The sequence below is a fragment of the Caretta caretta genome, chromosome 4 (assembly GCF_965140235.1).
Source record: "Caretta caretta isolate rCarCar2 chromosome 4, rCarCar1.hap1, whole genome shotgun sequence".
Lineage (NCBI taxonomy): Eukaryota > Metazoa > Chordata > Testudines > Cheloniidae > Caretta > Caretta caretta.
The window spans coordinates 77,505,594-77,531,512 of record NC_134209.1 but is presented as its reverse complement, the minus strand read 5'-3'; the positions used below and the strand labels follow the sequence as shown (position 1 = coordinate 77,531,512).

The window sequence follows — 25,919 nt, the reverse complement described above, 5'->3', positions numbered from 1 at the left end:
CGACTACCAGTCGTATTGCACCGTCTGCTGCCAGAAGGCAAGGGGTTGCTGCTACTGTGCAGCAAAGCCGTACCGCGTCTGCCAGCACCCAGGAGACATAGGGTGACGGTTACCTGAGCGGGCTCCATGCTTGCTGTGGTATGGCGTCTGCACAGGTAACTCAGGAAAAAAGGCGCGAAATGATTGTCTGCCCTTGCTTTCACGGAGGGAGGGAGGGAACGGGGGCCTGACGACACGTACCCAGAACCACCCGCGACAATGTTTTAGCCCCATCAGAGCGCTCCATTGTGACTGCTCTGGACAGCACTCTCAGATGCCCGATTGTTTGCCATTGCTCTGACGCTGGGAGGGGCGCTTACAGGGTTGGCTTCAGGGAGCTAAAATCAACAAAGGGGGTGGCTTTACATCAAGGAGTATTTCAGGCAGGACTTCACAGAGGGTTCCAATAAGAAATGGTGCACCTAAGTTATTGTCCTTATTGGAGCAAGAAGGTTAGCCTGGCCTCTGATTGATACATGGCTAGATTTACCTCTCTGCACCTTGACTGCAGTGTGATCTAGAAGAATGAGTCCCCTAGACAGGGGAGGGGGGGGAAGCAAATGAGTACAAAACAAATCTGGTCTATTTCTTGTTTTGACCCACTCCATCTATCTTTTACATCTTTGGCTGGCAGCAGACGGACTGCATGCCATCCACATCTCATGACTGCTCGGCAGAAGATGGTACAGCACGACTGCTAGCAGTCCGTATCGCCTGCCCGCTCACCATAAGACGGTTCAATAGGACTGACTGCAGGACTAAAGAGAATGACCTGGTCAAGTCACTCCAAATTTAGTCTCTGTGCCCATGTCTGCCCAGGCGCTCCTGATCGACCTCACAGAGGCGACCAGGAGCACCTCAGACATGACGATGACGGCTACCAGTCGTACTGTACCGTCTGCTGCCACAAGGCAAGGGGTTGCTGCTACTGTGTAGCAATGCCGTACCGCGTCTGCCAGCACCCAGGAGACATAGGGTGACGGTTACCTGAGCGGGCTCCATGCTTGCCATGGTATGGCGTCTGCACAGGTAACTCAGGAAAAAAGGCGCGAAATGATTGTCTGCCCTTGCTTTCACGGGGGGAGGGAGGGAACGGGAGGCTGACGATATGTACCCAGAACCACCCGCGACAATGTTTTAGCCCCATCAGGCATTGGGATCTCAACCCAGAATTCCAATGGGCAGCGGAGACTGCGGGAACTGTGGGATAGCTACCCACAGTGCAACGCTCCGGAAGTCGACGCTTGCCTCGGTACTGTGGAAGCGCTCCGCCGAGTTAATGCACTTAATGCACTTAGAGCATTTACTGTGGGGACACACACACTCGAATTTATAAAACCGATTTCTAAAAAACCGACTTCTATAAATTCGACCTTATTCCGTAGTGTAGACATACCCTAGGTGTGGCAGTACCAGATGCTTCAGAAGAAGGTAACAAAGTACAGAGGACTGGAGAAGGGCAAACATAGTACCTATTTTTTAAAAGGGGAACAAAGAGAACCAAAGGAACTGTAGACCAATCAGCCTAACTTTGATATCTGGAAAGATACTGGAATAAATTATTTAACAATCAGTTTCTAAGATCCTAGAGGATAATAGGGTTATAAGGGATAGCCAGCATGGATTTATCAAAAACAAACCAACCCAATTTCCAACTTTGACCCCTCCAGCCCTGCATATCTATGATTCTATGAAACTATGTAATGGACAACTTTGGAATAATCTACAAAAGGGGAAGTTTCTTGTTAACCCCAGATAGTTAGTGGTTGTTGTATTGCCTGAAGCTTGAAGATTTATATCCCTAATTCTTTTTAAACTATCTAAAATAACTGTGAATATAAATATTAGATCTTTGTTTTGAATCACACTAAGCTTTGGCCGCGATATATTGTGGCATTGAGTTCCACAAATTAATTATACATTAGAAAATTATTTCCTTTCTTCAGTTTCAGTTTTTTTGACTTTGAATTTAATTGAATGGCCTCTTTTTGTACCATGAGAAAAAGTAAATAGGCATGCCTAATTCACATTATCTTTACCATTCATTATTTATTTAACATACCTCCACTATGTTGACTCTTATTTATGTCCTCTCCAAATTAAACAGTCCAAATCTTTTCAAATTCTCTTGATATTGAAGTCTTTTCATGTGTAATAATTTTTGTCACCCATCTATGAACTCCTTTAAACCTGCACAATGTACTTTGCTAATTATTTGCACTAGTAAAGTAGCAGAGTAATAAAAATATGTAAAACACCATGCTGAATGTCTGACATTAGAATTTTACCCTGAAAATCTTGAAAGACTTTGGGAAGATTTTTTTAAAAAGCATTACATTCTCTTCTTCTAAGTAGGTAACACTGAGTGTTATGATAATCAATATTTACAAGCTTTTTCTTCTTTTCAATATTTTTTGTTTAAACAGATACAAATTTTGGGCAGCAGAATGCTTAGTAAAGTTATGTTATGAAAGTAAGGTTTCTAGATATTTTGGTCAATCTTTTGTTTCAACATTAATTTGAGTACTCCTGGTTATCAGGCCTTTGCTGCTTACCAGAGAGAAACTGACAAGAAATGAATTTGAATCTATTAAGACATTAGGAGCTATATTAAAAATAGGAGTTTTCCTTTGTTTTAAATAAATACTTACCAGTAAATCAGTACTTAATTTCAGTAGAAGTTTAAAACTATACAGAAATTTAAACCCCAAAATTATAAACAGTGTCTAATTTGAGGCTAGATTACAGGCATCATTTACTGCACTGTGCCTACTCTGACCATTATAACCACATATTTATGATTGTCTTTATTACTACCTTGACCCCCTCACCTCCCATTTGCCTTTTTATCCACATGTTGTGTTTTGTCATAATCCCATATTGTGAATTTGGGGCAGGGAATATCTTTATTATACAGAGCCTAGAACAACTGGGTCCAGACTGCAACTGCATTCTGAACAATAAATAGTACTGTAGTAATAGTAATAACTACACACTTGAAGTCTTTAAATCATGATATGAAGACTTTAGTAACTCAGCCAGAGGTTATGGGTCTACGGGTTAGGAATGGTTGGACAAGGTTCTGTGGCCTGCAATGTACAGGAGGTCAGACTACTAGATGATCATGATGGTCCCTTCTGGCCTTAAAGTCTATGAGTCTATTACAGCCTGATAAAAAAGAGCCTGTGGGCCCAGTTCTGCTCCACTGAAATCAAAGGGAACTTCATTGGGAGTAAGAGCAAGCCCTGTGCTGGTAAGAACTCTTTGTCAAGTGGCAATTATGAAATTTGGTCCCCAAATATTGCAATTGTTGGTTATTTAGAAGAGGCCCTGGCCAGGAAAGACCCTGGGGGATTCTCTAACCTTTGTCAGTTAACAGCAGTCCCTAAAGAACTGTCTGCCGAGTGAGGATAGTCATACTATAACACTCAGGCCACCTCTTTATTCTTCCTTGCCCTCAACAGACACTTCACTATTATCAATGTGCCCCCTGCAGTAAAGGCTACAAGGGAGCTGCCTATAGGAGTTGGTTACACTGATTGTACAACTAATAGTTGACTCCCTAATGTTGTACCAATAAAATAAAAACCAGCAGGATCTTATTAAAGGGAAAAAGGCAAAATACCACATTTATTGTGAATACAGAAAGAATAGAAATTGTGTTCTGTGTTCTATGTTTTGTCTTGTGTTTTGTCTTGTTGCTAGCACTGTTGTGTGTTTAAAAAAAAAAAATACTGAAGACCTGCAAGAACTTAAAAATAAATTAAGCTTTCTGTCCCAGCTACAGGACAGCCTGATACAAAAACAAGTACATGCCAATGTAGACTTGGTCCAAATTGGTCTGGGTAACCTAAAAGGCCGATGGAATCTTTAGTAATGGCTTAATACTACCACATGGCTTATCCATAAGAAAAAAAAATATTAGAAATAGGAAACTACACAGCCATAGCTATGGGATGCACTGAAATGCAGATACTTGCACTAGCTACTTTGGAACACAAAATGTTCTGGGTCATATTGGGAAATATTAAGGGTTTGATGCATTTGTTAAAAAAAAAAGAGATCATTGTGACACTTATCAATATGAATGGATGCAATATGTTTCCAGTACTGTAAACCAGACTTGTTAATGGGAGAAATTGTTGTCAAAATTGCACACCAACAGTCCCTGGAGGCAAAGGTATTGAAGGTTAACCCACTCCCCATATTACACATGGGATACTTCTGGCTACCCTGGACCTCAAGCCAGTGGGCTGGGGAGGGAGGGAAGCTATTGGACACTAGAGGTTGTACCGAATGGACTCCTCAAAAGTGGGTGTGCCTCACCTTGCCTGTTGCCCCAGAACCTTGTAGTAAAGATACATCACTAGGATCATGTATGTGGCATGAATTGGAATCACAAACTCAAATAGCCTCACAGTACTTTCTCTTGAATAGGCTACATAGAAAGTGACACTGACGATTATAAATCTTAGTGTCAAAAGGGGGATTATGTTGGATCATATTAAAGAAGTTCTGTATTAAAATCACAAATGAGTTTGATTCCCCAGAGTTTAAATTCCAGGGTATTACTAATTAAGAGGTCTCTTGGTTTTTGGTACTGTTTCTCTCCCTCTATGTGTGAAACTTGCAAGCTGCTAATTGTGTTAGTACATTCTAAGACAGAGTCTGTTCTCAAAGCAATTCACAGAGAGAGAGACTCAAAGCAATACTCTAACAACAGAAACAACACCCAGAGACTCCCCACCCTTTTGTTGTATTAACAATTGTGATTAAAATAGAGATAGAAGATGTATGTGGATGGATGCTTGGTGTGGATAATAACTGAATGATCAGGGAGGTGCCAGCCTAAGAATCCAGTGTCCATGGGCTGAAGAAGGCGTCAAGTGGAAATAACCAGAGGACCCCCCAGAGGGCAGACTGGAATCCACCCAACAGCCTCAAGAATGGGAGAACCAAAGAACAAGATAACATCTTGGAGCCGTCAGGAATGTGCTATCTGCTGATTGATTCAGCAACAGCATGATGAAGCAATTCCCATAGACTGGCATAGGAAGAAATTCCTATAAAAATAGACTCTAAAAAGTGAGAACTTTGGGGGGGGGGGGTCTGATTCTGCAAACCAACTTCCAGGAGCATCAGATGAGCATCTGACAAGGCCCTGCTCCCTCCTCATGTCCAGGCCACCTGGCCAGTGGCTTGGCATGAGCAACTCTAAGGCTGGTAACTATAACAACCTTGCAGAACCTGTGTGTGTGTGTGTGTGTGTGTGTGTGTGTGTGTGTTTGTATGAATGAATGTGTGAATAAATATGAGATTGAATGGAATGTTATAACTAGAACTAACTGCTTTCTATGATTCTTTCTGTATTCACAATAAATGTGGTATTTTGCCTTTTTCCCTTTAATAAGATCCTGCTGGTTTTTATTTTATTGGTACAACACTAACACTGGGGCAATCCCTATTATGGAAGATAGGCTACTAGCATTCAGGTGACAATATTTGCAGGCAACATTTGCTAGAGTGGTACAACAGGGATGGAGCAGAAGAGAGAATCTGCCTCATTTCTATCACTGTAGGCTGTCCCAATTTAATTATCTACAAGGCTGGTAAATCAGTAATGACACCTAGATACAATGGTGATGGGTATGATATAAGAACCAGAATAGAATAGGATAGATACTACAAAGATTGGTGCTATATACTTTAGATAAACTGATTGAAACAAACCAACCAACCCTGAACTGCTCTTACAACAGTTGCAGTTTTTGGAAACACTAGATAACCTGTCATGTACAAGAAATGTTTACTTTTGTGTGCAGTGTTTACAATAAACTTTTAATTCTATCTCCAAAAATATACCCTTCAATAACTAATTGAAAGAACTATTTCAGTTTACATTCAGTGGAAACATTACTTCTTATACCATGGAATTTTGCATACTCAAGCCAATATTGATAGATGCATATTCACTAGGCTTTAGGACATCTTTTTTTATAACCCATGCAACCTAAGGGCATGTCTACACTATGGCATTGCAGCAATTCTGCTGTAATCCATAGTGTAGATGCTTTCTGCAACAATGGAAAGGATATTTCTGTCAATGTAGGTAATCCACTTCCCTGAGCGATGGTAGCTAAATGAACAGAATAATTCTTCCCTCAACCTGGCCACTTCTACACCAGGGGTTAGGTCACCTTAACTACAGTTAAGGTCCTCCAGAATGTGATTTTTTCACAGCCCTGAATGATATAACTAGGTCAATCTAAATTTTAACTGTAGACCAGGTCTCAGATAGACAATTGCATAATAAGCTACACCATGTAAATTCTCTATTGCATATCTCTGTGCAACCTCCCGCATAGATTCTTCAAATTATGCAGCAGTGTGCATTAGTAGATTAGAGAATAGACTCAAATTCTAATTATTTGGCCATCTGGGGCTAGTATCACACAATTTCCATTGAAATGGCATAGGAAAACAGACAGCTACTTAGCTACTGTATTAGTATATTTTGATTTGCTGCTGACATGAATCACCATAAAAGAATTATAGGTGTATTCTCATCTTAAAACATTGTAAAAGATACATGTAAACACTTACATTTTGGGATCAGAATATACCAAGTAAAAAGCAGTTTTTATTGAAGGAGGCAAGGATGAAAAGAAATGCTTCTATAAATATTATTGTAATTCTAATAAAATTGGATTTACAGAGGGATAAAGTTTGTGTCACCTAGTGGTGAATCAGGTCCCAGGTTTTCAGCCTCTTTGTTCATAGCTTTTAGAACAGAGGTGGGCAAAGTACGGCCTGCGGGCCACATCCGGCCCGCGGGACCGTCCTGCCTGGCCCTTGAGCTCCCGGCCAGGGAGGCTAGCCCCCAGCCCCTCCCCCGCAGCCTTAGCTTGCCGTGCTACCAGGCAGGATGGCTGTGAGAGCCGCTGGGTGTAGTGTATTAAATTGCATCAAGTAGGAATGTGTTACTTACTGAGTACCAGGATTGGCAGTCATAAGTAGTACACCATAAGTAGCACATTCCAATGGGGAGCAACTTAAATACAACCCTCCATACACTTTTAGAACCCCGATGTGGCCCTCAGGCCAAAAAGTTTGCCTACCCCTGTTTTAGAACATCTGTGCTAAACCATTTAATCTCTTTGATTATCTCTCATCTTTCTTCATTGGCATCAGCTCAAATGACATCTATGCTAAATTCAGACTCCAAATCCAAGGCTGTTCAACTGTGAGCTCTGTGCTTTTACAAAACAAGTCCTAAAATTTTTTGTAGGCATAGAAAACATAAAAGTCACCTAAAGTGGCACCAGTTTCCTACCCATAGTGGTTCACAATGACTATTGCTGTTTCTGTTTAACCTGAACCAGTGGTAGCAATGGTGGGATTTTTGGGGAAAAAAAGCTTGATACAGGCACCTACAAACAGGGGTGGCAGGGTTTGTAGAAATTTTGGTGGTGCCCAGAACCTGCCCCTGCCCCCCAAACTCCGCACCCCACCTGCCTAAGGCTCTGGGAGGGAGTTTGGGTGGGGGGAGGGGTCTGGGGTGCAGGCTCTGGGATGGAGTTTGGGTGCTGGGTGCAGACTCTGGGCTGGGGCAGGGGGAGGGGGTGCAGGAGGGGAGGAAGGGTGCAGGCTCTGGGATGGAGTTTGGGTGTAGGCTCTTGGCTGGGGCAAGGGGTGGGGGTACAGGAGGGGGTGAGGGGTGCAGGCCTTGGGAGGAAGTTTGGGTGCAGGCTCCGGGCTGGGGCGGGGGTGGGGGTGCAGGAGGGGGTGAGGGGTGCAGACTCTGGGAAGGAGTTTGGGGATAGGAGGGGTGCAGGGGTGAGGGGTGTGGGACTGAGGATGAGAGGTTTGTGGTGTTGGAGGGGACGGGGCTCTGGCTGGGGCTGGGGATGAGGGGCTTGGGGTGTGGGAGGGGCTCAGGTCTGGGACAGAGGATTAGGGTGTGGGGGGATGAGGGCTCTGTCTGGGGCTGGGATTGAGGGGTTTAGGGCATTGGAGAGGCTCAGGGCTAGGGCGGAGGGGCAGGGTCAGGGCCAGGGCAGCCTGCCCTGCCATTTGTCAATGGGGAACACTAGGACCCTGCGGCAGCAGTTGATGCGAGGAGTCAGCAGAGCAGAGTCAGCTTGAGCTGCAGGCTCCAGGGCTGGGGGAGGTGAGTGGAGACAGCAAGTGGGGGCCCAGGGACACTTGGGGGAGGCGTGGGGGGGCGGCAAGTGGGGCCAGGGGAGAGACCCGGCCCCAAACATTCGTGGAGCCGGGCCCCCGGGCCCTGAATATTACTGAGCCCGGACACCACGAGTGTATATAACTCGCCGCCCCTGGCTGCTGAACAAGTGAATCTGAAATGGCGACAGATCATTTGCTTAATGTAATAATAGTTTTTGTACTTATATACAGTATTATCTATCTGCACATGTAAATCCGCAAAGCACTTTACAAATATTTATTAAGCCAAACTTTGGTTCTCTCCTTTTGGCTATGATCAAGTATAATTAAACCTCACAATGGTTTTAGGAGGTACGTATTATCACCATTTTATGGATGGATAAACTGAGGCAGAGAGTTTAAGTGACAGCCAACGTGGCACAAAATATTAGGGGCAGATCTAGAAGTACTATCTAAGAGTCCTGACTCTGGGTTCCCTAGTCTAACCACTAGACACACTACATCTGCAGACTCTCAGGCCCAGATCCTCGAAGGTATGTAGGTGCCTAATTCCCATTGATTTCAATAGGACTTAGGTGCCTAAATACCAAGGAGAATCTGGGCTTATTCTGAATTTATCAGTACAAGATTGAAATATTAAAAAGCCAGACTTCATTAATTAAAAAGAACAGTTCCAGCTACCAACTAATGTAAATACATTTCATACCTCTTTCACATGTTTGAATCTGACTCTCATTTTCACTAAGGCCACTGCTCTGGCAGCAAAAAGAGGCCTTAAAGTAGATATAAATTACATTTACACTTATTGCTCCCAGAGCAATGTTAGGAGGCCTTGGGTCTTATCTGCAAAAAAAAGTTGTACCATTTTCACTAAATTAGTTTAGAAATGTTCTTCATTAAATTGACACAATCCCCTTGTATGGAAACTCTTAAATTGGTTTCAGAGTGCCCCATATTGATCTGACAAGTCAGTAATGAACTGACTTAAGCTAAACTGAAATAATGCACTCTTAAACCAATTTAGGAGTATCCACATTCCTAAGAACACCATAATAATTGGCACTAGTTGGAATCCTTATAGGGCTTCTTATTAGCTGCCTCATCTGAATGAATGGGTGTGGAAATGTAATGACATCTCAAGCCTGTAGTTCTGGTTGCTCCAGAACAGGCGTGTTGGCAGGGAAACGTGCACTAGAGTTGCCTGTGTTGTAATTATCAATACCTTTCACTTCCATGCCTATCAACCCATGCAAGCATCATGCAGTGGAATTGTGTCATGGTCAGGAAGGATGGAGGAATCCTCAAGTGACAGATCACCTATGCAAGAGCTGCATGATTGGGGTTGTCAAGGAGTCCGCTGAGACAGCCCTCTTTCCCCCAGCCCCTTCCCCTTCCGCAAAAGAGAATATTTGGCGAGTGAATCTGCATCATCGCAGACCCATTAGCCATGCCACACATAGCAGATGGTGATCAGTGGTATTTGCCCTCTAGCCAGGAGTGAGAAAGCACATCCCTCCTGTGGGTGACTGAGCTGGGGTGGGTGTAGCCTCCTGATTCAATGTGTGCTCTATCTTGTAGTAAAGGGGGACAGAGAAAACACACAGAAGTACCCCCTGCACCACTAATCCCAGCCTGGTATGCAGAGGAGGGGGGTCGGGGTTGGGCAACAAGCTCTCTACTCAAGGGCAGAGCTGGGCTTGGCTTAGGGTGACCAGATGTCCCAATTTTACAGGGACAGTCCTGATTTTGGGGTCTTTTTCTTATATAGGCTCCTATTACCTCCCACCCTCTCTCCTGATTTTTCACATTTGCTGTCTGATCACCCTAGCTTGGCTCCCGCTACCAGGCACACACGGTCAGAGCAGAGCACCACTTGGGTTTGGCACCCTTGCTTTCATGATTTCCATGGACCCACACTAAAGCTAGCCCTGCAGAGCAACCTTGAGCAGTTTCCCCTAATGGGACCTTAGCACTCTGGAGTTTGCTTTGGTTTTGGGGGGTCAGGGACTGTCTCCCCCATTTATACAGCAAGTAGCACCAAGGCCTGCGCTGTGACCCAGTACTTTTTCAATACAAAGCTTAGAAGTTTTTAAGGTCAGGCTTGACAAAGCCCCAGCTGGGATGATTTAGTTGGGGATTGGTCCTGCTTTGAGCAAGGGGTTGGACTGGATCACCTCCTGAGGTCCCTTCCACCCCTGAGATTCGATGATTCTAACGCTATAATAAATAATAATAATCAGCTGGGTCAAACCACCGGCAAAGCTCACAGCCAGTTGCCGCGTGTTTGACGCAGCTTCCCAGCCAGACAAGACACTGCAGCCCAGGGGTGTGTACCCGGCCTGGCCCCGACCTCCCCGTGCGCTGGCGATGGCAGAGTTGCCGCTGTCTCGGCTGAAGCAGGCGGGAGCCGGCTCGGAAAAGGCAGGCGCAGCGCTGGGGAGAGCGGCAAGCGCGAGCCCAGCAATCACCGACAGGGGGCGCCGAGCGCCGGCGGGTGGGGCGAGGCTGGCGTGGGGGCGGGCTTAAGGCCGGTCGCGGCAGGCGGGGTGGGCGTAGGCCTGGGCCGCGCCGGGGAGGCCGTGCCCGCTGCGGGAGGGGAGTCGCCCATTAATAGGGCTGGGGACGGCAGTGGGGGCGCTGCCGCCGGGGGAGCCCAGCCCGGCAGCCGGCGGAGATGGCGGTGGCGGGCGCAGCTGCGGGGCCGCAGCGGCAGCTGGATAACGTGAGCAGCGGGGCGCAGCCCGGCAGCGAGGGCGCCGCACGCGGGGGTCCCGGAGGCGTCGCGGCACGTTGCAGAGCGGGGGGGCGGGGCTGTGCGGTGAGCTGTGGGGGGTCCCCGGGCTCGGGGGGCAGCCCGCTCCGGCGTGCTGTGGAGCCCTAGGAAAGCCGTTCCGCAGCTGCAGGCGTGGGGGTATTCGTCACGATTCCCTGGGCCCTAAGGAGGGAGGCTCGCAGCGCGGACCCACGTTTTAATTTTCTGGCTGCGCCTGCCCCTTAGGGGCGTGGGCCCGTGGGTCGGGACTCTGCCCGGGAAGTCATGGAGCGGGGTCCTCTCTTGCCAGCCCTGCACAGGCTTCTCATCACGTGACATTTAGAGAGTGTCCCTCAGTTTCCCCAGCTGCACAGACCGACTAATGATTCTACTCTTGTAAAAGTGCTCTGGAGGTTTTTTTAAAAAGCAGGCGAGAAGTGCTTATAATAACAAACTAGCATCCAGCAGGTAACCTTACTGTTGCTTGTTTGCTTCACACCCCCCCCCTTTTTTTTTATTTATTAGTTATTTTTAAATGACTTGAGAAATCTCCCTTACAACGCGGTCCAAGAGAGTACAAGTAATTTATACCTGTCTTTTAAACAGATGTGATGGCGAACAAAAGGCGGCAGCCTGAATCTGTTTGCTTTTTAGAAAACGAAACAGCTCTATTATATATACAAATATTACCAAAGTTTATTCAACAGGGGAGTCACCTGTTTGTGGTTTTGTGTACCTCCTCAGTTTTCAGAACAGCTATGGGCTCAAGAGGCCTGTGGGGATGGATGGGAGAGGGGAAGTCTGATAGTGAATTGAAATACATGTGGTGGGGTGGGCCAACAGGATTGGGAGCAGCTAAAAGATAACTGTAGGTGGATCAGATGGTTTTTTGTATGAAAGAGTGGTAGTTATGTTAAACTCCAAAACTGATCAATTTAAAACTCCTTCTGAAAAGGCTTTTAGGACAGAGGCTTTTTATTTATGTTCCTGCATAATCTCTTCCTGTTGTCTTGTTTGGGCTCTGATAAGGAACGCTATTTGCTTTTTTTGTAAGCATGTAAAACACTGACTGCTATTTTGATGTATGATTGATTTTCAAACAATATCACTTGTAAATACTGTGTGTGTGTATACACACACACACACACAGAGTAAGACAAAGATAGATCACTGAAGCAACTTAACTAACAGCCCAACCCCCACCCACCCAAATTATAGGTTATCTATAGTACCAAACTTGGTTATGCTGCTTCCTTAAGAAGAATGTGGAGGAAATGGCCTGGCCATGAAACTTAAGTTCTCTATTTAATACATAGATGACTCTGACCTTAAAATATATAAACTGTTGATGTAGTACCATGCCCTTTGAGAACAGGACCCTGGCCTTCCACGATGCCAGAGCTCGAAAGGTAGAGAAATACACCCTTCTGGCTGAAACCTTGAGAGCTAAGGGTTATCAGGTCCAGAGACACGCACGCCTTGGAGCCTTAGGTGAATGGGACCCCAGTAACGAGCGAGTGCTGAGAGAATGCAGAATTGGTTAGCACTAAGCCCGGCTGATGCGGCAACTCATGGTGTTAGACACAATCAGGTGGTTGAGGGACATCTACATAGATCACATAGGCAATGCCAGGAGGGATGAGCTGAAGTGCCGATGAAAAGCGCAGTCAGGAAAGTAACGTACTTTCCTCATGGATTTTTCCTCAGTAACTGAGGATTAGATTGGTTGTCTATTTAGAAAATACAGTCTCCACTCATTGATATATATTGCTTTCCACAACCAAATCCCTGTACAGCTTTTCATGAGTGATGTACCTGAGTATTTGGATTCTAATATCTAAGCTGTATTGTTCAATCTATTCACCTAAATTTGGGTTATTGCTGATCATGTACTCTGAATTTCATATGACTTTTAAAAACTAACTTTTATATTTGTGGATAATATAAGCACTATACCAGTGGTTCTCAAACTTTTTTGTACTGGTGACGCCTTTCACATAGCAAACCTCTGAGTGTGACACCCCCCCCCTTATAAATTAAAAACACTTTTAAAAAGATATTTAACACCATTATAAATGCTGGGTGCACAACGGGGTTTAGGGTGCAGGCTGACAGCTAGCGACCCCCCATATAATAACCTTGTGACCCCCTGAGGGGTCCTGTCCCCCAGTTTGAGAAAGCCCGCACTATACCCAGATGTACAGATACTCTTTTCCTAACCTATGTATTATATATTTTTTTAACGTTAGCTGTAATATTTTACAATCTGTGCATTTGGCTATCCAGATGCACAGTCTCTACAAATGTAGTTAACTTCTGATTCTAGCATGGAAATGTGGCTGGAGGGTTTTGGAAGCTGGGGATCTATGATGTGTGAGTAAGTAGAATTAGTATAAAGAGATGCTTTTGTACTCTTGAAAACATAACTGCAGTAGCAAGCCACAAATGTGACTTCCCTGCATCTTTCTCCTCCTGTGGGTGCCCCCCCTTGCTTTGACCTAAAAGGTAACCCTGGCCTCAATAAGTGAACTGCACTGTAGCGATACCTCTTCTGACCAATCACTAGTCGATTAATTCTCATGCAAGCCGGTATCTTAGAAGCTATCGGATATAGCCATTCATGTAAAAACTAAGGGTACTATGCTGACTACAGTAGCAAAGATTAATGTCTGAAAACATAGACTGGTCACGGGTTAGTGCTGGTAAGATGGGGAAGTGATACATACTTGTAGGTATTTTTGTTGTTCACATGAAACTTGAGAAATTACACCCACATCTTGTACTCAAGTCAGTTGAAGGTGAATATTCACACTTCTGATTTCATTTGTATTATAGTAACATGGAGCATTGTGTTAGTGCTCTTATTTTGACCAGGAATGGGAGGCTTGGAGACAGGATCGTACCTGGAAAGATCTTCAAAGTTGAGTATTGGTGTCTTGCAATATAGTAAAAAGAAAAGGAGTACTAGTGGCACCTTAGACACTAACAAATTTATTTGAGCATAAGCTTTCGTGAGCTACAGCTCACTTCATCGGATGCATTCAGCGGAAAATACAGTGGGGAGATTTATATACATAGAGAACATGAAACAATGGGTGTTACCATATACACTGTAACCAGAGTGATCACTTAAGGTGAGCTATTACCAGCTGGGGAGGGACCTTTTTGTATTGATAATCAAGGTGGGCCATTTCCAGCAGTTGACAAGAACGTCTGAGGAATGGTGGGGGGATAAATGTGGGGAAATAGTTTTTACTTTGTGTAATGACCCATCCACTCCCAGTCTCTATTCAAGCCTAAGTTAATTGTATCCAGTTTGCAAATTAATTCCAATTCAGCAGTCTCTCGTTGGAGTCCGTTTTTGAAGTTCTTTTGTTGAAGTATTGCCACTCTCAGGTCTGTAATCGAGTGACCAGAGAGATTGAAGTGTTCTCCAACTGGTTTTTGAATGTTATAATTCTTGACGTCTGATTTGTGTCCATTTATTCTTTTACGTAGAGACTGTCCAGTTTGGCCAATGTACATGGCAGAGGGGCATTGCTGGCACATGATGGCATATATCACATTGGTGGATGTGCAGGTGAACGAGCCTCTGATAGTGTGGCTGATGTGATTAGGCCCTATGATGGTGTCCCCTGAATAGATATGTGGACACAGTTGGCAACAGGCTTTGTTGCAAGGATAGGTTCCTGGGTTAGTGGTTCTGTTGTGTGGTTGCTGGTGAGTATTTGCTTCAGGGTGGGGGGCTGTCTGTAAGCAAGGACTGGCCTGTCTCCCAAGATCTGTGAGAGCGATGGGTCGTCCTTCAGGATAGGTTGTAGATCCTTGATGATGCGTTGGAGAGGTTTTAGTTGGGGGCTGAAGGTGATGGCTAGTGACGTTCTGTTATTATCTTTGTTAGGCCTGTCCTATAGTAGGTGACTTCTGGGTACTCTCCTGGCTCTGAGGCTCTACTATAGGACAGGCCTAACAAAGATAATAACAGAACGTCACTAGCCATCACCTTCAGCCCCCAACTAAAACCTCTCCAACGCATCATCAAGGATCTACAACCTATTCTGAAGGACGACCCATCGCTCTCACAGATCTTGGGAGACAGGCCAGTCCTTGCTTACAGACAGCCCCCCACCCTGAAGCAAATACTCACCAGCAACCACACAACAGAACCACTAACCCAGGAACCTATCCTTGCAACAAAGCCTGTTGCCAACTGTGTCCACATATCTATTCAGGGGACACCATCATAGGGCCTAATCACATCAGCCACACTATCAGAGGCTCGTTCACCTGCACATCCACCAATGTGATATTGCTGGCACATGATGGCATATGCCCCTCTGCCATGTACATTGGCCAAACTGGACAGTCTCTACGTAAAAGAATAAATGGACACAAATCAGACGTCAAGAATTATAACATTCAAAAACCAGTTGGAGAACACTTCAATCTCTCTGGTCACTCGATTACAGACCTGAGAGTGGCAATACTTCAACAAAAGAACTTCAAAAACGGACTCCAACGAGAGACTGCTGAATTGGAATTAATTTGCAAACTGGATACAATTAACTTAGTCTTGAATAGAGACTGGGAGTGGATGGGTCATTACACAAAGTAAAAACTATTTCCCCACATTTATCCCCCCACCATTCCTCAGACGTTCTTGTCAACTGCTGGAAATGGCCCACCTTGATTATCAATACAAAAAGGTCCCTCCCCAGCTGGTAATAGCTCACCTTAAGTGATCACTCTGGTTACAGTGTATATGGTAACACCCATTGTTTCATGTTCTCTATGTATATAAATCTCCCCACTGTATTTTCCGCTGAATGCATCCGATGAAGTGAGCTGTAGCTCATGAAAGCTTATGCTCAAATAAATGTTAGTGTCTAAGGTGCCACGAGTACTCCTTTTCTTTTTGCGAAAACAGACTAACACAGCTGCTTCTCTGAAACTTGTAATATAGTGTGGTCAGTCATCATTTTTCATTGCGTTTGATAGATATGCTTCTCTGAAGGAGCAATGACTGTTTGTTCTTCACTGGTTTTCACCAGCCAGGAAATGCATAAATCAGTTCAACAGGTTGAGGCTCTAATTCTCCCCTTCCCTTCCCTTCTCTTCCTCCTCCCTCCGCCCCGGATTCTTTAGCTTCAGCATGTGTTATGGGGTCAAACTCAGTTAGGAATGCTGGGGCAAGTAATACAATCTGGTTAGGATGGCATTTTCTATCCCAGTTCACTCCATATGTACTCTTCTGACCATATCAATGAGGTATGTTAACCTCTTTGTGGCTGATGCATGGGTATGGGTTGACTTAGCGAGTTGACCAAGCAATTATAGCTCTGCTTGTTGTGATTCTGCCATGTTGATTGCAGAGACTAGTTTTGCCTCCTTTAAGGCAATGATGCAGTCAGTCATGTAAGTGTCTGCACTATTGGCAGAGTTCAGAGTTTTGTGTGGGGTTTTTCTTTCCTTTGCACCAATGGCTTTCTAAACCTCTTCCTCTGCACTTCATCTCCCACAGTTCATCTGTGAACCTTGGTGATTTTCTTGGTTGATGTGGAGGGTTTTGGGGTGAAGGTATCTGGATTAGCTTATCGAACCTCGGCCTTATATTTAGATGAGTTGAAAACCTAGGGAGTTCTGGAGTCTTTAGGGACAGACCAGCTTTGGTTGCTTACTGTCCTGGTAGGAAGGATTTCAACACGGCCTGGATGAGATGATCAGATCAGGAGAGTGGTATGTCAGTGACCTCACCAATATTTTTAGGATGAAGATAAAAGCCAGTATATGTGTGGCTGCATGTGTAGCTCCTGAGGCTGCCTGGGAGAATCTTATGGCTTCCATGTAGGCCAGGAGATCAACTATTGAACCATTAAAACTGTATGTGATGGATGAGGTTACTGGGCCCAAGAAATCTGTGGTATTCTGGTACCATGTTGGGCTGCAGCTCCTAGTCCTTCCTGGAAGGTGATATGGCTTCCATCTGAAGGCCTGTCCACCCCTAAAAGGGCTAGTTTCCTGTTATCCATTATTGCATAGCATATGCATGCACTCAAATGTCTTCTGTAGGAGAAATGGGGAAGTGGATGAGGACTACTTCTCCATATTTTTTTGTGATGCATTCAGAAGTGTGCTGGGGGGACTAGCTGTATTAGGGTAGGGTTGGAGACATGTCTCAGTATTGTGAGAGAGTCCAGGTGCTTCATCCAAAATCATAGCCTTGGTTGTGCTGGTTTTGTTGACTGCTGACCTTACAGTCAGTAGTAAGACCCAGGTGGTCACTTTCTTCTTATCTATTTAAGGATGTTGCTGATCGAGCAATTGGCTACAGATGCCTAGCTTTAAGATTTATCCTACTGTGGTGTTCTAAGGGGAATAACATCAGAATCTACTGGTGGGGAGGGGAAGAATTTTGGAAGGAGTAACGTAATAGGATTCTAGATTCTTTTAATGGTGCTGGTGTCCTAGTTCCGTAGATCCTGAAGTTCTGGCAGTGTTATGTTTATGGTCCAGAAGACCTGCATAATGGCTCTTAAACAGACACAACTGATGTAGGGTTGTGGTAGAAATTTCTTCTCTTTTTACCTTCTTAGTCTTCTAATTCCCATTCCTGTGTGGGCTGCTGTTGAAAGGAGGCTGAAGGGGCCAGGTGGCAGTAGGAGTGGGTAGCCAGCAAGGTGGGATTAGCCCTTGAAATAGTCTAGATGCTAGAGTTGTATATAATCATAGGACTAATGTGATATTTCACTTCATATTCTTTATGAAAATATGCTTATAATATGGATGTGACATGACTGAGGTACACAAGATGGCTCGTGAGATTTCGTTGGAAAGGTTATGATTTACTGAATGTGATTATCAAATTTGTATGCCTGTATCATTTCTGTATCTGAAGATAGGAATATTAATGATTGTATCTGTATTTCAAATGTTAGTTTGAGTACCCCCCTCCCCCCACCAGCCCTTCAGGTACAACAATGGAAAAGCCAGACAGGGCTAATAGGCCATTAGCAGAGACAATGGACTGTAAAAGAGTTTACCTAGTCTTCCTTTGGACACTTGAGACAGTCTACAAATAATAAGAACAAGGAATACTTGTGGCATCTTGTTCTTTTTGCTGGTACAGATTAACACAGCTACCACTCTGAAACCTACGAGTAATGGCTGCCACAGCCCTACAGAGACATGGGTCTGAGTCACCTGGTACTGGACCCACCCCTCGGAGTGCCATGTTCTTCCACTGGGAGACAAAGGGTTCCTGCCATACACGAGCTATATAATGCAGGGGAGTGACATCATCCAGGTTATCTCCTCTGTCTTCCCACCCAAAGAGACGCTGAAAAACACCTGGAAGCAAGAACTGAACTGGAGGGAGAAGGGTTGAGCCCAAGATGGAAGGGTGTCTAGCTTGTGAATAATAAAAGGCAGTGCAGCTGCCTTTTCAAGACTTTCTTTAATCTGCCTGCAACAATATCTAGGATGACAAATTACTATTTGTAACCAATTTCTTTAGGGAAACAAGCTTAGTTTGCATGTTTGGTTTTATTTGCTTAGTAATCTGCTTTGTTCTGTTTGTGGTCTTTTTAACTACTTAATCTACCTTTTGTAGTTAATAAACTTATTTCTTGTTTATAATATAACCCAGTTTATGTAATTTCTAACTGAAAGGGCAAGAAGTTGTACACATCTCTCTCCACATTGAGGAAGAGGACAGATTTTTTTTATGAGCTTGTGCTGTGCAGGTTTTTCTATACAGCACAAGACAGTATTATTTTGGGTTTATCTCCCAAAAGGGGTGTGCACGTGAGTGCTGGGGGGTGCAGGAGGGAGTCCTCTTACACAGAGATGACTTCAGTCTGTGTCTGCAGTGGGGTGTAGCCCTACCTGTGTGTGTGCTGCAAGAGGCTGGACAGCCTAATTCAGCAAAGCAGGGAGAGGGAACCCAGGCTAGTTGTGCAGGAGAGGCTCAGTGAAATCCCAGTACATTAGGTGGCATCCCGGAAAGGGGTCAAACCCCTCACAACTATAACCAAAATTAAGGAACGGTTATCTTCTACCTGTGAATTTACTTACTAGTAGGCCTGGCAGAACTGGGTTTATTTGTTTTTAATGTTTAAAAATATAAGCACTTTTTTTATTTTTCTCAATTTATTCAGTTGCATGAAATCTTGGGAATTATGGGGTTTAGACAATTATTTCTCAGATGTTGAGAGTTGAAAAATTAAACCTTTGTAATGGTTAAATTAACATGTCAAAATATACAAAGTAAATATCTTTAAATCAAACTGTCCTCAGGCAAAAATAAAAATGTTGCTTATCTGTAAATTTTAATTATCAATGGAAACACTTTCTTGGCTTTTGTGTGTACAATGAAACATCTACCAACATCTTTTGTGTATACATCTACCAACATCTATGTTTACTGATAATCTAATTCTTTGTATCCAATGTGTTAGGAACCCTTCTATAGGCAACACCAGTGGTTTAACCAAACTGGTGCATGAGCACTCTTAACTTCAATTTAAATGGCTTATTTTAGGTTGGATTAAACATGTTTGTAACAGGGGCAAGATGAAACAAAATAAACCTAGTATAAATCAAAATAAGCGTGCACACTGCCTTTTGTACTAGTTTTTGTATAAAAATAAAACTTGAAATAGTACAACTCTGGGTAAACATGCCCCAAATTGTTGTAAAACTCAAAGTTAATCTGACTCCTAATATCTCAAACCTGATTAATGGACAAACCTCAATGGGTTGTATAGGTTCCTGAAAACAAATATTCTGTAAATTCTCCTAAATGTGTGTGCAGCATAAGAATAATTTCAGGTAGTCTGGAGTACAATTAATTGAGTAAATTCAACTTTTTTAATGTCTTGGGTAACTCCTCCTAATCAAGATTAGGAGGAAAGGGGCTATTAAATTTTCTCTAAAAGTGAAAAAATACATGGCTGCAAGTGCATGGCTAGTAACTTCCACCAGTTCAGTTTTGGCTTTCTTGAAAACTTGGCAGCAAACATTTTTAATTTAAACCATTCTAACATCTTATAGTGAACAGCTTACTATAGGTTGTCATAATTTCAAAAATAAGCTTTAGTATTTAAAATAAAGCTATAATTCAAATTTTTAGAAATGGCTTTTTATCTACCCTATCTCAAGGGGTTAAACTTAAAAGCACTACATGAGAACCTCTAACTGCTAGCTAGCCCATGCATAGAAGTACTTAATTGAAAACATTTGTATTTGAAATTCTAAAAGCAGTATTGAGCAGAAATTGGGGGGGTGGCAAGTGGAGTAGGAAACTTTCCCTGGCAAGGAGAGAACCGAATCAATAGTAGCATCTACAGACACTACGGCCATGTCCGTACCGGCGGAAGCCCTAGTGTAATAATGTTGGTTAGTGGGGTCTGACGCTTCCATATCTGCACAAGCCCTAATGTAAATGTAGCTGTAGCGGAAAAGTGCTTTTGCTGGTAGTATAGCTACATCTAACTTTGCTTGGGCAACTGGTATAAGGTATATTGGCAAAAGACTTTTGCCAGTATAAACTGCTTCTACATGAATAGGGTTTTCCAGTATAGACCTGGCCTACGATTTTTCTCTTGGTATATGTTGACTTGCACATACTTAAATGCATAGGTACCTTCTGAAGACAAGGCCCAAGAGAAGGATTCTCCTGCAGTAGGCCTTTTTGGGCTCAGGACCCATTTTGAAAACCTTGGTGGCCACCCAGAGCCCTCCCACAGGAGAACTGGGGTGGGAGGGGGTGCAGAGCTAAGATTCCAGCCAGATGTTAACAGGTGGGGGAACCCCCTCCACTAATAAGTGGGTCTGGGTGGTGAGTTGAGACCTCCCCCATGGGATGCAGGGAGCTGTGTATTTTGGGGGAGAAAGTAAGGGTTGGGACAGAAGGGGCTGGGGTGCAGTGGGGGAAGATCTAGAGGCTGGGAGTCACCAAGCTGGAGTGGGGGGTAGGGCAAGTTATATGGAAGATGGGGGTGTTACATGGCTAAGTGGGGGGTTGTGTTGGTACATCAGGGGGACAGTTATTACCAGAAATGTTACCTGCAAATGAAAGCAGGAGACTACTCTTCCCCATACCTGTGGAAAGAAGGGGCAGGTTAGGGGGAGTAGCCAGGGCCCCCAAAATCCTGACCCACACCCCACCATCCAAAGCTGCCACATCTAATGCAAACAGATCTACCACTTCCCCCTTGGCTCCTGTCCTGGGGCTTCCCACTGTGGGCTCTGGGACCTCTTGAGTTGCAGCACAACTCATGTTTGGCCCAACTGCCCCATCATGACAACAGGGGGCTGGCCAGGCCAAATTTGTGAGAGTGGTGTTACAACTTGGTGCATTGGATAACAATGCTACTCATGCAAGGTTGGCCCCTCCATCCTCATGATGGAGAGGCAGCTGGCCCATACTTGAGCAGTGATGCAAACCTGTGCACCAGGCTGCAGTGCCTATAGCGGGGACCTGGAGCCCAACCAGCCCCAACACCTTTTACCTCCTTTTAATGACCCAATTTTGTGTGGAATTGGAACCCAGCTGTAGGCTCTTACAGCAACATACATGAGCCATAAAACCTTTTTGCTCGTTGGGGCAGAATTCCCCTTGCAACCCTGGAGCAGGGGTCAGGAGGGAAGTTTTCTGTTACTGTAGGCTTGGCCAGATTCAATTTTAAATAGTCATCACAGGTTAATTTCACCTGGCATGCTGAAACTGAGAGGAGGGGGAGAAAGGGGGTGCCTTGGTAACAGTTGACCAAGCACTGCCTCCCCCACACCTTGTATCTGGTGTTACTAGCCACCCAGGGAACCCTCTGCAGGCCTGTTATCACAGCTCCACCTGCTGGCTGGGTGAGCAGGGGCCATTCCTGGGCAGGAGCTTTTCAGCAGTGGGGTCGTCTCCCTCACAGGTAGGAGTCTGTCAGCCTCATGGCTCTGGCTAGGGATCTGCTCTGTCCTGTCAAGACTGCAGCATTTCTTGTGCCTGCAGGGATCTAGTGTCTCCAGCTGTGTGTAGAGCATAGCGCTGCTGCAAAAAGGTATTAAAATAGATACAAATCAGGGGTGGGGGAAGGCTAAAAATAACTGATATTAACCATCAGATTTACAAAAACAAATTCTGCCAAGCCTAGGTAATAGGGTTTCTCTGTTGCTATGGCCTGTAGAGCAGCCCCCAGGCAGCCTGGGACTGCTATCCAGTAGGGCAGTCAAGATTCTTCATGTTAGGAGCATCCTAGAATTGGAAAGGGGCTTGCATCTCTGCACCCTCCTTCCCTAAGACTCCTCCTTTCTGTGAACCTGCAGGTGCAGCCTAGAATCTCTGCTTTTATTCTTTTGCATTTTAGCATGGCTTACAACAAAGTGAATCAGTAAAACTAATATAGACAAGACCTTGAGTCTCTTTACAGGTGACCTTATCCCTAGAAGACCAGACTTCCTGGTTCTTCAAAGGTTAAAAAAAAGCTGGAAAACTGTCATCTTAACCAAAAAAAAAAAGGCCACAGATACTCATAAAGTACTAAAAAGGCATGTTCCTAACCATGTTGGTTTCTATGAAGAATCTTTACAGTTTCTCCTTAAAATACATTGCTAGTTCTTTATAGCTGCAAAGAATCTCTTGAATATGAAATATTATGGTGTATCCAGCTTCCTCAAGTGGAAGAAGAACTAAATTTGAGAGAGAAATCTGCTTATTTTCCCTGATGTGGCTGTCTATATCACTGTTGCTTGCCATCGCTTTGACTTATAAAGTGGCTGGAGGGATTGATCTCACTGACTTAGATTTAAAAAACCAGGTAATTTATCTTCAATCTGGTTGAGGCTCCATACATCTAATCTGAATTTATAATTGTTCAGTGTTACATTTCAGTTGCTGATTTTAATCAGTTTACAATCTGTAAAGCAGGGAACATTGATTTAAATAAGTGACTTAAATCTTGTTACAGCTGCTACTCTGAGTTAGTTTGTATCTGCAAAAAGAACAGGAGTACTTGTGGCACCTTGGAGACTAACAAATTTATTAGAGCCTAAACAGATTAATTCTCGTTTGGTATAATCATTAAAACTCATCAACTTGCAACTAAGAGTAGCTTTTACTCTAAATTTGATACTTCTTGCTAAGTAGAAGATAAGCTATATAACCGTTTAACTTACGGTGCATTTATATATAGTGTAACACACTTAGACTACTTTTTTACTTTTTAATGTTAAATGGTAAATGACATTTCTTATTTACTAGATTTTTTTTTTTTTTTACTTTGAATTTGTCAAGCTATATTTAAATGGCAATCAGAATCCAATGAAACACGCACAAACAGCATTTTAAAACTTTAAAAATGTAGAACACAGGAATGGCCATACTGGGTCAGACCAATGGGTCCAGCTAGCCCAGTATCTTGTCTCTGACAGTGGCAAATCTGATTGACTTCCTGTTTTGTGTAATGGTAATCTGAAAACTGATTCAGCACATCCATATTAACTGTGCTGAATCTTGTTTGCTCCACATCCCTAAAATGCACAGGGTGGAACTAGTATGGAACTCTGAAGGGGTGCTGGTGCCCTGAAGGGACAGTGGGGGGGGGCGGGGGGAGAAGACAAGCTGAATAGTTCCAGCTAATCTGTGTCCACACTGGAACTAGAATAGTTGTGGCTGAAATGGTTCAGACTGTCACTATTGGCCCTATTGAAGCATAGTATACTGGAGATGGTGAGATTTTGGGGAATCTACCTGTAAAATGTAGGAATTCTGCATGAGATTTTGAACTCAGATTTTGGCCATACTAGACTCCATTTTGGATATGGGTCTCGAGCAGTCTGGAGTGGCTCATGAGTGTGAGTACCAACCTCATGGTATACTGCTAAGAAGCAAGGCACAGACACCAAGCTGAGATTTCACTAATCATGTAACAGCCTTAACATGGAATCACAGACAATCCCTTTGGGTATTCTGATCTATTTTGCCACCCAGAGAAGCCTGTCTTTGATAGATGGTCCCTAAATCGCAACAATATTCAGGTTTCAGAGGAACAGCCGTGTTAGTCTGTATTCGCAAAAAGAAAAGGAGTACTTGTAGCACCTTAGAGACTAACCAATTTATTTGAGCATGAGCTTTCGTGAGCTACAGCTCACTTCATCAGATGTATACCGTGGAAACTGCAGCAGACTTTATATATACACAGAGAATATGAAACAATACCTCCTCCCACCCCACTGTCCTGCTGGTAATAGCTTTTCTAAAGTGATCATCAGGTGGGCCATTTCCAGCACAAATCCAGGTTTTCTCACCCTCCACCCCCACACACAAATTCACTCTCCAGCTGGTGCTAGCCCATCCAAAGTGACAACTCTTTACATAATCAAGTCGGGCTATTTCCTGCATAAATCCAGGTTTTCTCACATCCCCCCCCCCCCCCCCCCCCACCCCCATACACACACAAACTCACTCTCCTGCTGGTAATAGCTCATCTAAACTGACCACTCTCCAAGTTTAAATCCAAGTTAAACCAGAACATCTGGGGGGGGGGGGGGGGGGGGGGGATGAAGTGAGCTGTAGCTCACGAAAGCTCATGCTCAAATAAACAATATTCAGGTTACTCCTAGTCCCAAAGGACTATTCGCTTACCCCAGGTCAAGTGCACCTTTTATCTCTCACCAAAGACAATGCTTGTAGCCAATCCTATAATTAAAGATCTTTTAACTGGGAAAAAGAAATGAGTTATTTATAAGGTTTAAAGCAGGTGAACTACATGCACATACAGATGAGTTGGTCTTAAGTTTCAAAAAGTAATAGAAGCTGCTGTATGTCCTTCAGGTCTAACCCTAGCTAAACAACTGGGGATCCCTTGTTTATGCTTAGAAATCTTGTCCATGCCCTGAATTCCAAGCAGGACAGGGATTTTTATTCCCTTCCCGCAGAGCTCAAGATGATGGGATGAATGTTTATCTCGTCGTCTTTGGTATTGAGGGAGAAATCAATGATGTCTTTTGTCCATTGATGTGCCACAATGGCTTGTCTGATGTTTACAGGCTTTGTTTTGTTGGGCAGGAGATGGCACCTCTTGTGGTAAACTAGTATTTCCCACTTGGTAATTCTTTCCTCACTGTGAATGTATAGTTTTAGAGCAAACACTTAAATATTTACCTTTATAACATATGGTACAGAGGTTTATAAGCAAGCTTAATACATGCAGCATCCTACAAGCATTCCCTAAAAACTAGGGCAACCATATTTCCCTATGCTGAATACATGGCACCTAGTAAAATTACTTGTATTTGGGCAACTTCAGTGGCAATCAATCAGAACTATGCAGTACAAACTTTCAAATTAACATCAAGGTGACTGAGCCCCAGTTAAAAAGGATCCAACTACACAGTATTTCTTTTTATTTACCTTCTTATCTTTAAGGCTTTAGGCTCACAGGGGGAGGACACGGACGGGGACTCTCTCTCTCCCTACCTACCTACCTCGCTTACACAGGGGGAGGTGACTGACCCTCCCTGCCAAGCACTCCACCCTCCATGCCTGGGCCCCCTGGATGCCGTGCCTTCCTGAGGCAACGCGTGTGGGGGTATGCAGGTATGCCTGCTCCCCCCACCCCAATTTCTGACAGGGTTTACACCAGAATATGGCCAGCAGCAGCAGCCTTTCAACATTGCAGGAGGGAAGGTACCCCTGCTTCCAGCTGCAGAGGGGCAAGGGATGACCTGGCCTGTGTCTTTGCAGAGCTCTTCTCTTCTCCTCCCCTGCCACCCCTCCAGCTGTGCGGGCAGGAAGAGACAAGCCGCTGCACCCACTGATAGCCAAGCTCCCTGCCCCAGCTCTCCTCCTCCTCCTCCCCTGAGCACGCCATGTCCCTGCTTCTCCTCCCAGGTTTGCTGCCACAAAACAGCTGTTTTGCGGCGTAACAAGCTGAGGGAGGTGGGGGGAGGAGTG

The 25,919-nt window shown here is 44.3% G+C and overlaps 1 protein-coding gene across 3 annotated transcripts in view; it reads left to right on the top strand.

Moving 5' to 3' along the window:
• Positions 1 to 10,780: 10,780 nt before the first annotated feature.
• The window catches only part of TMEM192 (transmembrane protein 192), a 54,424-nt gene continuing 39,285 nt past the window's right edge, over positions 10,781 to 25,919 (top strand). For all 3 annotated transcript variants that reach the window (XR_007356331.2, XR_007356330.2, XM_048847612.2), the window contains exon 1: positions 10,781 to 10,945. Coding sequence is in view for 1 of the 3 variants with exons in the window: in XM_048847612.2 (XP_048703569.1) it covers positions 10,898 to 10,945 (48 nt within the window). In the remaining 2 variants the exon portion in view is untranslated. The remainder of the gene's footprint in view (positions 10,946 to 25,919) is intronic.